Source organism: Bufo gargarizans, chromosome 9 (genome assembly GCF_014858855.1).
Source record: "Bufo gargarizans isolate SCDJY-AF-19 chromosome 9, ASM1485885v1, whole genome shotgun sequence".
In the NCBI taxonomy this organism is placed as follows: domain Eukaryota; kingdom Metazoa; phylum Chordata; class Amphibia; order Anura; family Bufonidae; genus Bufo; species Bufo gargarizans.
Window position 1 is genome coordinate 145,008,211 of NC_058088.1, and position 12,362 is coordinate 145,020,572.

General features: G+C 43.5%; 1 protein-coding gene across 1 annotated transcript in view; it reads right to left on the reverse strand.

The window, feature by feature from the left end:
* Nucleotides 1-12,362, reverse strand: part of CNGA2 (cyclic nucleotide gated channel subunit alpha 2) — a 151,836-nt gene that overhangs the window by 80,976 nt on the left and 58,498 nt on the right. The window contains exon 3 of the mRNA XM_044269008.1: nucleotides 3,629-3,808. Within this exon, the coding sequence (XP_044124943.1) occupies nucleotides 3,629-3,808 (180 nt within the window). The remainder of the gene's footprint in view (nucleotides 1-3,628; nucleotides 3,809-12,362) is intronic.

Consider the following 12,362-nt stretch of genomic DNA (forward strand, 5'->3'; position numbering starts at 1 on the left):
TAAGGATATGCACATGGGGAAAAAATACATGTCACCACACCAGTACATACTAAATGGTAAAACACTCGGTAACACTGACATGGGAAAGGTCCTAGAAATTTTAGTGAACAGCAAACTAAGCTGTAGAAATCAGTGTCAGACAGCTGCTGCCAAGGCCCAAAAATATTGGGTTGCATCAAAAGGGGCATAGATGCACATACTGAGAACATAGTCCTACCACTTTACAAATCACTAGTCAGACCACACATGGAGTACTGTGTACAGTTCTGGGCTCCTGTGAAAAAAGGCAGACATAGCAAAGCTGGAGAGGGTACAGAAGAGGGCAACTAAAGTAATAACTGGAATGAGTGGACTACAGTACCCTGAAATATGATAAAAATTTGGGTTATTCAATTTAGAAAAAAGGCGACTAAGGGGAGATCTAATAACTATGTAAGAAATATATCAAGGGTCAGTAAAGAGATCGCTCCCATAATCTATTTATCCCCAGGACTACGATTGTGATGAGGGGACATCCACTGCATCTGGAGTGGAGGAAAGAAGGTTTGTACACAATCATAAAAGATCATTCTTTATGGTAAGAGCGGTGAGACTATGGGACTCTCTGCCTGAGGAAGTGGTGATGAGTTCATAAAATAGCTCAAGAGGGTCCTGGATGTATTTGTGCAGTGCAATAATATTACAGGCTATAGCTACTAGAGAGGGGTCATTGATCAAGTTATTCTGATTGCCTGATTGGAGTCGGGAAGTATTTTTTTCCCCTAAAGTGGGGGAAATTGGCTTCTACCTCAAAGGTATTTATTTGCCTTCCTCTAGATCAACTTGCAGGATAACAGGCTGAACTAGATGGACAGATGACTTTTTTTCAGCCTTATAAACTATGTTACTATGTTACTATATAATGCATGAAGCTACCAAAACAGGCTTGGTGAAAGGTTCTCTTTAACCCCTTAAGGACTAGTGATGTCCCGAACTATTCGCCGGCGAACATTTCACGGCGAACATGGCTTGTTCGCGTTCGCCGCGGCGGGCGAACATATGTGATGTTCGGTCCTCCCCCTATACATCATCATTGAGCAAACTTTGACCCTGTACCTCACAGTCAGTAGACACATTCCAGCCAATCAGCAGCAGCCCCTTCCTCCCAGACCCTCCCACCTCCTTGACAGCATCCATTTTAGATTAATTCGGAAACTGCATTCTTAGTGAGAGGAGGGACAGTGCTGCTGCTGCTGATTTAATAGGGAAAGCGTTAGCTAGGGCAGTGTTCTGTGTCCACAGACTCATCTGCTGTAAGGACAGCGTCTTGACAGCACCCCAAAAAGGCCTTTTTAGGCCTGGTACATCAGTCTGCTTTTTTTAATATATATATATATTTATATATTGCAGTTGCCTGCCCGTGTGTGAGAGGCTGCAGGCTCACAGACAGTACTGTGTGCACACCATTCATACAGGGTGTCACAGACAGTGTAAAACTTACATAAATAAAAAGAAAGTATACAAATTAGGTATCGCAGCGTCCGTAATAACGTGCACTATATAAATATCACATGACCTAACCCCTCAAGGGAATACCGTAAAAAATAAAAACGTTGTAAAAAAAGCCATTTTTTGTCACCTTACATCACAAAAAGTGTAATGGCAAGCGATCAAAAAGTCACAAGCACCCCAAAATAGTGCCAATAAAACCGTCATCTCATCCCGCAATAATAATACGCTACCCACGGTAATCGCCCAAAAACTCAAAAAATAATGGCTCTCAGACTATGGAAACACTAAAACATGATTTTCTTTGCTTCAAAAAAGAAATCATTGTGTAAAACTTACATAAATAAAAAGAAAGTATACATATTAGGTATTGCAGCGTCCGTGACAACCTGGTCTATAAAAATATCACATGATCTAACCTGTCAGATGAATTTTGTAAATTCCAAAAATTAAAAATGGTGCCAAAACAGCTATTTCTTGTTACCTTGCCTCAAAAAAGTGTAATATAGAGCAACCAAAAATCATATGTACCCTAAACTAGTACCAACAATACTGCCACTCTATCCCATAGTTCTTAAAATTGGGTCACTTTTTGGGAGTTTCTACTCTAGGGGTGCATCAGGGGGGCTTCAAATGGGACATGGTGTAAAAAAAAAAAACAGTCCAGAAAACCCTGCCTTCCAAAATCCGTATGGCATTCCTTTCCTTCTGCGCCCCTGCCGTGTGCCCGTACAGCGGTTTACGACCACATCTGGGGTGTTTCTGTAAACTACAGAATCAGGGCCATAAATATAGAGTTTGGTTTGGCTGTTAACCCTTGCTTTGTAACTGGAAAAAAATTTAAAATGGAAAATCTGCCCAAAAAGTGAAATTTTTAAATTGTATCTCTATTTTCCATTCATTCTTGTGGAACACCTAAAGGGTTAACAAAGTTACAGCTAAAGGGTTAACAAAGGGTTTGAATACCTTGCGGGGTGTAGTTTATAGAATGGGGTCATATTTGGGTGGTTTCTATTATGTAAGCCTCGCAAAGTGACTTCAGACCTAAACTGGTCCTTGAAAATTGTTTTTTTGAAAATTTCTGAAAAATCTCAAGATTTGCTTCTAAACTTCAAAGCCTTGTAACATCCCCAAAAAATAAAATATCATTCCGAAAATGATCCGAACATGAAGTAGACATATAGGGAATGTAAAGTAATAACTATTTTTGGAGGTATTACTATGTATTATAGAAGTAGAGAAATTCAAACTTGGAAGTTTGCAATTTTTTTTTACTAATTTTTGGTGAATTTGGTATTTTTTTTTATAAATAAAATGAATTTTTATTATTTCATTTTACCAGTGTCATGAAGTACAATATGTGATGAAAAAACAATTTCACAATGGCCTGGATAAGTCAAAGTGTTTTAAAGTTATCAGCACATAAAGTGACACTGGTCAGATTTGCAAGAAAAGAGTCCTTACGGGGTTAAGGCTGAGTTCACATCAGCGTTCAGCCTTTCCATTCTCCTGCTTTGTTATAGGAACAGGAGCATGGAAAGGATGGATTCAGCACATAAGTGAGATGAACAGAGCCTACGGACCCTATAGACTTTAATGGGGTCCATTAGGTTTCTGCTCAGAAGATGATTTTGGAGCGGAGACAAAAGTTGTGTGTCCTAAGTATGTTTGTCTTCACACCATATGCAATGCTATGATGAAGGATGACAGGCGTTCATCTGGAACCCTCATCTGAATTGTGTGGCTACTAAATTACCGGTAACACTTTTCTGGACTTTTTTAAAGTGATCAATAAAGTAATTCTGTTTTATTGGATTTGCTGGATTCCATTTTCCACCATTTTTTCCCACTTTCCAATTTATTCTTTCTGCTGGTCAGGATTTTAATTCATTTTAATCAGATTTTTTAAAAAGATAAATAAAAATAAAAGAGAAAACAATGACAGAAAACAATGTTTTGTGTATGAAGCCAACAAAAGTGTTCCCAGGAGTCTACTGTAGAGAAAAACAGCCATTGTCAGGGCTTGTATTTTTTTGATGAGGTCATTGGCATATTGGTAATGTAAAGAAGGTCCTCCACTGAAGATATACAGACACTGACTGCAATTACTAAATATCTATAAAGTGAGTTGGTAACTTACTGGTGACGTCTCTTGCTTTGAGCATTTGTGCCTGGATCCTGTTTCTCTTTTCCAGAATTACCTTCTGTGTTTTGAAGTTCAGGTCCTCGAAATCTGTCCAGAAAGGAATCAGGTCTTTGTTCTTGATCATGCAGGCTTCTGTGGGCCCATTCTCGTAAGACCACTACTAAGCGCACTATCCTGAGAATGATTAACAGACTGCTTAGTTGTTGTCAGCATCACAATAATCATGTATATATAAAGAAACTTAATTAAACCTAATTAAAGGTAATATGATACCCATAGGACAGTGCATGTGGTGGTTATTAACATCTATACACATATATATATATATATATATATATATATACACACACACACACACACATACATATATATATATATATATATATATATATATATGCATGCCCTATCCAGCAATTTGATAAAAATGTCATTGAATGAAAGGTAAAATTAATGTAAAATATAGAGACTAAAATGATATATGAGAGTAACACATAAAATCATCAGGATAAAAAAAAAATGTATGACACATAAGAAAGGCATATTTTATAAATAAAGAATAATAAATAAAGTATAAATAATACATTCTGGAACAGTATCCCTTCTAAAATCTATAATAAAATTAACAAAGAAATACATAAATACTGAATACATGTACAGGAGGTCAATGATATAATGTTGTTGTTCAGAAGGAATGGGATAAATGCCCCTACTCTGTAGAAGTGCTAATTAAAGTTGCTTATACTACATAAAGAATAATATATGATGTACAGTATATGAAAAATTGGGTGAGGGCATAAACAAATATATACTGTAGATGTATACAGTCACTGAGCACTGTGCTCGCAGATCAAACTATCACAGAGAGGAAACAAATGCTTCAATAGATTTGTACTAGGGATGAGTGAAACCAAACTGGAAAGTTCGGGTTCGTACCGAACATTGCAGAGTCCAGGCACCTGAAACCAAACATGGACTTTGCAGCGGAAGTCTGCATTTGGTGTTCGCATGCTGAATACAGCATGAATAAATAAATAAAGCTGAAAGCTGAATAAAGGCTACAGCAAGGCCAATCAATAAGCTTTTAAGCTGAAAGCCATCGCAGTCATACCTAGTATTGGCATGCCTGTGATTGGCCGACGCAGCACGTGACCTGACCTGTATAAATGCCAATTTATGTGTGTTGCCGCCATTCTTTTCTAACTAGTGTAGGGATAGGACGCAGCTGCAGTGAGGGACAGTGTTAGGCCTCATGCACACGACAGTATTTTTTCATGGTCCACAAAAACGGGGTCCGTAGGTCCGTGATCCGTGACCGTTTTTTCGTCCGTGGGTCTTCCTTGATTTTTGGAGGATCCACGGACATGAAAAAAAAGTCGTTTTCGTGTCCGCCTGGCCGTGCGGAGCCAAACGGATCCGTCCTGAATTACAATGCAAGTCAATGGGGACGGATCCGTTTGACGTTGACACAATATGGTGCAATTTCAAACGGATCTGTCCCCATTGACTTTCAATGTAAAGTCAGGAGTCCCTTTTATACCATCGGATCCGAGTTTTCTCCAATCCGATGGTATATTTTAACTTGAAGCGTCCCCATCACCATGGGAACGCCTCTATGTTAGAATATCCGACAGTATATTCTAACACAGAGGCGTTCTCATGGTGATGAGGAGGCTTCTAGTTAGAATATACTACAAACTGTGTACATGACTGCCCCCTGCTGCCTGGCAGCACCCGATCTCTTACAGGGGGCCGTGATCAGCACAATTAACCCCTCAGGTGCCACACCTGAAGGGGATAATTGTACGTATCATATCCCCCTGTAAGAGATCAGGGCTGTCAGGCAGCAGGGGGCAGACCCCCCTCCCTTCCCAGTTTGAATATCATTGGTGGCCAGTGTGGCCCCCCTCCCTCCCTCTATTGTAATAATAGGTTGGTGGCACAGTGTGCGGCCCCCCCGCCCCCCCTTCCTCCCTCTATTGTAATAATTCATTGGTGGCACAGTGTGCGCCCCCCATTGGCCCCCCCGCACACTGGCCACCAATGTTGTTAATGCTATAGAGGGAGGGGGGGCCTATGGGGGGTGCACACTGTGCCACCAACGAATTATTACAATAGAGGGAGGAAGGGGGGGGGGCCGGGGGAGCGCACACTGTGCCACCAACGAATTATTACAATAGAGGGAGGAAGGGGGGGGGGGGCGGGGGAGCGCACACTGTGCCACCAACAAATTATTACAATAGAGGGAGAAAGGGGGGGCGGCACTGGCCACCAATGAAATTTAAACTGGGGAGAGAGGGGGTCTGCCCCCTGCTGCCTGGCAGCCCCGGATCACTTATAGGGGGCTATTATACGCACAATTAACCCCTTCAGGTGCGGCACCTGAGGGGTTAATTGTGCGGATCACAGCCCCCTGTAAGAGATCGGGTGCTGCCAGGCAGCAGGGGGCAGTCTTGTACACAGTTTGTAGTGTATTCTAACTAGAAGCGTCCCCATCACCATGGGAACGCCTCTGTGTTAGAATATACTGTCGGATATGAGTTTTAGATCTGAAAAAGCTTTTATGCAGACGGATCTTCGGATCCGTCTGTATGAAAGTAATTTACGGCCACGGATCACGGACACGGATGCCAATCTTGTGTGCATCCGTGTTTTTTCACGGACCCATTGACTTGAATGGGTCCGTGAACCGTTGTCCGTCAAAAAAATAGGACAGGTCATATTTTTTGGACAGACAGGATACACGGATCACAGATGCGGCTGCAAAACGGTGCATTTTCCGATTTTTCCACGGACCCATTGAAAGTCAATGAGTCCGCGAAAAAAAAAGGGAAAACGGCACAACGGCCACGGATGCACACAACGGTCGTGTGCATGAGGCCTTAGTCTTTTAATCTGTATGTAAAGTCTGCAGGTGATCTATAGCCATTTTTTGAGGGTGCAATACACCTCTTTTGCACACGTGACTAAAATACAAAACTTAATATGGCTGTTAATTCTGTCGGTGACTTTTAGTCATTCTTTGGGGTGGCATACAAATCCTTTGCACCTGTGACACAGAAATACAATACTTAATCTAGCTGTCAATTCTGTGGGTGACCAATAGCCATTTTTTTGGGTGAAATACAAATTCTTTGCACCCGTGACACAGAAATACAATACATATTCTGGCTGTTATTTCTGTGAGTGACCTACAGCCATTTTTGGGGTGCAATACACCTCTTTTGCACCTATGACAAAGAAATACAATAATTAATCTGCTTGTTAATTCTGTGGGTAACATAAACACATTTGGGGTGCAAAACACCTCCTTTGCATCCTTGACACAGAAATACAATAGTTAATCTGTCTTTTACCTTTCCCAACTGATTCAGGACCCGACTAGAGGAACAGCCATACTAGACTTAGTATTGACCAATAGACCTGACAGAACAACAGATGTGCAGGTTGGGGGACACCTGGGAAATAGTGACCATAAAGTAATGACCTTCCAGTTGTCATTCAAAAGAGTGTTTCTTCAGGGAGGAACAAAAATACTAAACTTCAAAAAAGCTAAATTTATCCAACTAAGAGAAGCCATAGGCCTAACTAACGGACAAAGTCCTCAGAAATAAAAATACAGCCACAAAATGGGATATTTTAAAAGCATCCTAAAATATAATTGTGAGAGGTACATACCTTATGAGAATAAAAGGTTAAGGAACAAGAAAAAAAACAATGTGAATAAATAGAACTGTAAAAGAATTTAAATCACTAAAACAGGAGGGTAGCGAGGAAGCACTGAAAAACTATAAGGAAAAAAATTATGTAAAAAACTAATAAAAGCGGCCAAACTAGAGACCAAGAGAGTAATTGGCAAAGAAAGGAAAACTAACCATAAAATGTTCTACAATTATACAGTATAAATGATAAAAAGTATAAATCTGAAGGTGTCGACCCTCTACAGATTAATGGGGGCACTTGGAATCCATCACAGTAAAGCCTAGTATTGGCATGGCTGTGATTGGATGGCGCAGCACTTGAATACAAAACGGAAGCCTTTAAGAGGCATTCTGTTTTGCTCCGTCCTAATACAGTCGTGGCCAAAAGTTTTGAGAATGACACAAATTTTAGTTTTCAAAAAGTTTGCTGCTAAACTGCTTTTAGATCTTTGTTTCAGTTGTTTCTGTGATGTGGTGAAATATAATTACACGCACTTCATACGTTTCAAAGTCTTTTATCGACAATTACATGACATTTATGCAAAGAGTCAATATTTGCAGTGTTGGCCCTTCTTTTTCAGGACCTCTGCAATTCGACTGGGCATGCTCTCAATCAACTTCAGGGCCAATTCCTGACTGATAGCAACCCATTCTTTCATAATCACTTCTTGGAGTTTGTCAGAATTAGTGGGTTTTTCTTTGTCCACCCGCCTCTTGAGGATTGACCACAAGTTCTCAATGGGATTAAGATCTGGGGAGTTTCCAGGCCATGGACCAAAAATGTCAACGTTTTGGTATCACTTTTGCCTTATGGAACGGTGCTCCATCGTGCTGGAAAATGCATTGTTCTTCACCAAACTGTTGTAGGATTGTTGGAAGAAGTTGCTGTTGTAGGGTGTTTTGGTACCATTCTTTATTCATGGATGTGTTTTTGGGCAAAATTGTGAGTGAGCCCACTCCTTTGGATGAGAAGCAACCCCACACATGAATGGTCTCAGGATGCTTTACTGTTGGCATGACACAGGACTGATGGTAGCGCTTACATTTTCTTCTCCAGACAAGCCTTTTTCCTGATGCCCCAAACAATCGGAAAGAGGCTTCATCAGAGAATATGACTTTGCCCCAGTCCTCAGCAGTCCATTCACCATATTTTCTGCAGAAGATCAATCTGTTCCTGTTGTTTTTTTTTGGAGAGAAGTGGCTTCTTTGCTGCCCTTCTTGACACCAGGCCATCTTCCAAAAGTCTTCGCCTCACTGTGCGTGCAGATGCGCTCACACCTGCCTGCTGCCATTCCTGAGCAAGCTCTGCACTGGTGGCACTGTGATCCCGCAGCTGAATCCTCTTTAGGAGACGATCCTGGCGCTTGCTTGGATGCCCTGAAGCCTTCTTAACAAGAATTGAACCTCTATCCTTGAATTTCCTGATGATCCTATAAATTGTTGATTGAGGTGCAATCTTAGTAGCCACAATATCCTTGCCTGTGAAGCCATTTTTATGCAACGCAATGATGGCTGCACGCGTTTCTTTGCAGGTCACCATGGTTAACAATGGAAGAACAATGATTTCAAGCATCACCCTCCTTTTAACAGGTCAAGTCTGCCATTTTAACCCAATCAGCCTGACATAAGGATCTCCAGCCTTGTGCTCATCAACATTCTCACCTGAGTTAACAAGACGATTACTGAAATGATCTCAGCAGGTCCTTTAATGACAGCAATGAAATGCAGTGGAAAGTTTTTTTTGGGATTAAGTTAATTTGCATGGCAAAGAAGGACTATGCAATTCATCTGATCACTCTTCATAACATTCTGGAGTATATGCAAATTGCTATTATAAAAACTTAAGCAGCAACTTTTCCAATTTCCAATATTTATGTAATTCTCAAAACCTTTGGCCACGACTGTACATTCCCCATTAAAAGTGCCCTGTCTGACCCAGGAAGAAGTATATTAATGCAGGGTAAGCAGCACTCCAGATCCCAGCATGGGAAAAATGCCGTTAATAAGGGTAGTGTTGCTCGCGGGTAGAGATGTATTGGGCTCTTATAGTGAATAAACGAATGAATGACAAGGGTGACAGCTGGTCCTATACTATATTTATTATTCTTTATTTATAATACAGATGTGTCCTCTCTTACCTGATCTCCAAACTGGAAGTGGTGTCAATTTTGTCCTGAGAGCAAAACAACATCATATTGCGAGATTGCAACTAAACTCTTAAAAGCTGCAATACACATCAACACCACTGGGCGGTGAGTGCTCCACATTTAGCTTATTGCTTAAGAAGCTAGCCTCAAATTTGAGATATTTAGCGGCGGACCTAGCTAGATTAGGTGAGATCTATTGAGAATATTAAATGTGTGAAAGTCAAACACATGAGAATAACGGAAAACTAAATCTAGAATCCAAATATCATGTGTGATACTGCCTGCAGAGTTTTGTATCTAAGCCTTAGATCCGTTGACACATTGTCACGGCCATGGCTATGACCGTGACTCTCTAACCGCATGCGGTTGCCTGCGGTTTCGTGTGGGTTTAAACCACAGGTGAGGGCCGCTGGCGTGTGGCCTAACTTGTGGTTGCCGCGGGCAACTGTTTGTCTCATGGGTATGTGCAGCAGCAGCCTGAGCGTGGCTAGGCAGCTTGCTGCAGTTGCATGCGGTTGCACCTAACAACCTTTCTGTTAGGTGTGTGTGTATTTATGCACTGTTGTTTGTCTGTGTGCACTTGGGTAGTATGTGTGGTGTGCACTGACACCTTTCCCCTCACTGTGGTTGTCCGTGGCAACGTTTGGCGGTATTGTGTACATGTGGTGGCATTGTCCCGGACTTCGGGCTGACTCCCAGGACAGGGTTGCCATCCATGTCGTTGCCAGCGGCAACAGCCACAGTGTGTGATGTTTGTTGGACACATCCTCTGTATGTTTGTGAGTTTCCCTTCTGTGCTGTTGGAAGGGTTAACTCCCTTCCCAGTGTGTGTGAGGTCACTGGGTGTGTCCTTCCGTTGGGTGTGGCTTATTGGCCTATATAGCGTGGGCCTTTTGCATGGCTCAGTAGGTTGCTTCAGCCTTGCTAGCTGGAGCAGCCTCCTGTGTTGCTATCTGCCAGTGAGAGCCACCACTGTGGTCATAGGTCTAAGTTTATCTTTAAGTTTGCCTGTGTGTTTATGTTGTATGTTATATTCTGTTGGGACTTTCCTTTGTATTTGGTGCAGCATACGGTTCTGGATTCCAGCCCTCTTAGGGATCCAGTCAGCAAGGCTGTGGTAGGTTGGTGGAACTTCTTGTTCGCCTGCCATTCCCGTATAGCTGTTTATGAGTTCCCCTTTTCCCAACAGCTTGGCCGTTGAGACTCCTGCTCCTCCGTGCCTAGGAGGAGTAGGTCGTCTAACCCAGCTCCTAGCGCAGGGATCTGCGGAGGGTAAGACAGGGCTCTGAGGTTCCTGCACATGGGTCCTCCTACCTTTAAGGTCGGCCCATGCAGGTTAGGAGTTAGGGTCAGGGTAGGGACGCTGTAGGAGGTGACCTGCTCCCTATCCTGTTCGCATGGCCGAGTAGCCTTTACAACACCTGGCATCTCACGGCTGAGGGTTTCCCCCATCCTCAGCCGTGACACACATTTTTTCAAGCACTGGGGGGTTCTGTACGATAAACCCGACAGAGCGCCAGTAGCCGAGTCGCACTTGAAGGCCCTCAGTCAGGGTGATCGGCCAGTTGAGGACTACTGCATCCAGTTCCGTAAATGGTGCGTACCCTCCGGCTGGAATAAACCGGCGCTCAAGAGCCAGTTCAGGTCAGGCCTGGCTGAGAATCTTAAGGATATGCTGGTATGCTACCCCTGTCCTGAGACCTTAGAGGAGACCATGACTTTAGCCATTAGATTGGACAGACGTGTCAGGGAGAGACAGCGAGAACAACTGTTTTGCTGGTTGTTGTGGCGTGCTAACAAAGCTTTTCCTTGTTTCGGCCATGCTAACCCTGCCTTCTGTGCTGCTGGTGGTTCCCCAGCTGCGTTTGCAACCTCGTCCTCTTCTTCTGCCTTCGCCTTGTGCTTCCACTGTGCCCTTGCTGTCAGGTGGGAATGCCACCAGCAGCGCGTCTACCAGCTTTCGCTTGTACATGCGCATCTTACGATCACGCTCCAGTGAGGGAATTAAGGACGGTACGTTGTCCTTGTAACGGGGATCCAGCAGCATGGCCACCCAGTAATCAGCACAAGTTAGAATGTGGGCAACTCGGCGGTCGTTGCAGAGACACTGCAGCATGTAATCGCTCCTGTGCGCCAGGCTGCCCAGAGGCAACGAAAAGCTGTCCTTTGTGGGAGGTGTATCGTCTATATTCTCTGTATCCCACCGCCACGCACCAGTGATGACCATGAGCTGGTCTGGGTGCCACCCTGCTATGAACATGGTTTCTCCTCCTCCTTCTCCTCCTCCTCATCCTCCACCTCATCCTCCACCTCGCCATCCTCCAGAACTGTTCCCTGACTGGACAATTGTGTACCTGGCGTTTGTGGGTGCAGCAACCCACCCTCGGAGCCACTTGTGAATGACTGGCCGGAAACCCTACGAAATGATCCCTCTTCCTGTGAAACATCCTATTCTATCATCGCCAGGAGCGTTTTTTCAAGGAGGTATAGAAGTGGGATAGTAACGCTGAGAACGGCGTTATCGGCACTGGCCATGTTGGTGGAGTACTCGAAATAGCACAACAAGGAACACAGGTCTCGCATGGAGGCCTAGTCATTCGTGGTAAAGTGGTGCTGTTCCGCCGAGCGACCCATGCGTGCTGCAGCTGAAACTCCACTATCGCCTGCTGCTGCTGCTCGCACAGTCTGGCAGCATGTGCAAGGTGGAGTTCCACCTTGTGGGCACGTTGCATATGAGGCGGTGAGCCGGAAGGCCGAAGTTACGCTGCAACGCTGACAGGAGAGCAGCAGCAGAGTGAGAACGACGAAAGTGCGCACAGACGGCCTGGACTTTATGCAGCAGCTCTGACATATCGGGGTAATTTTTATGGAATCTCTGCACCA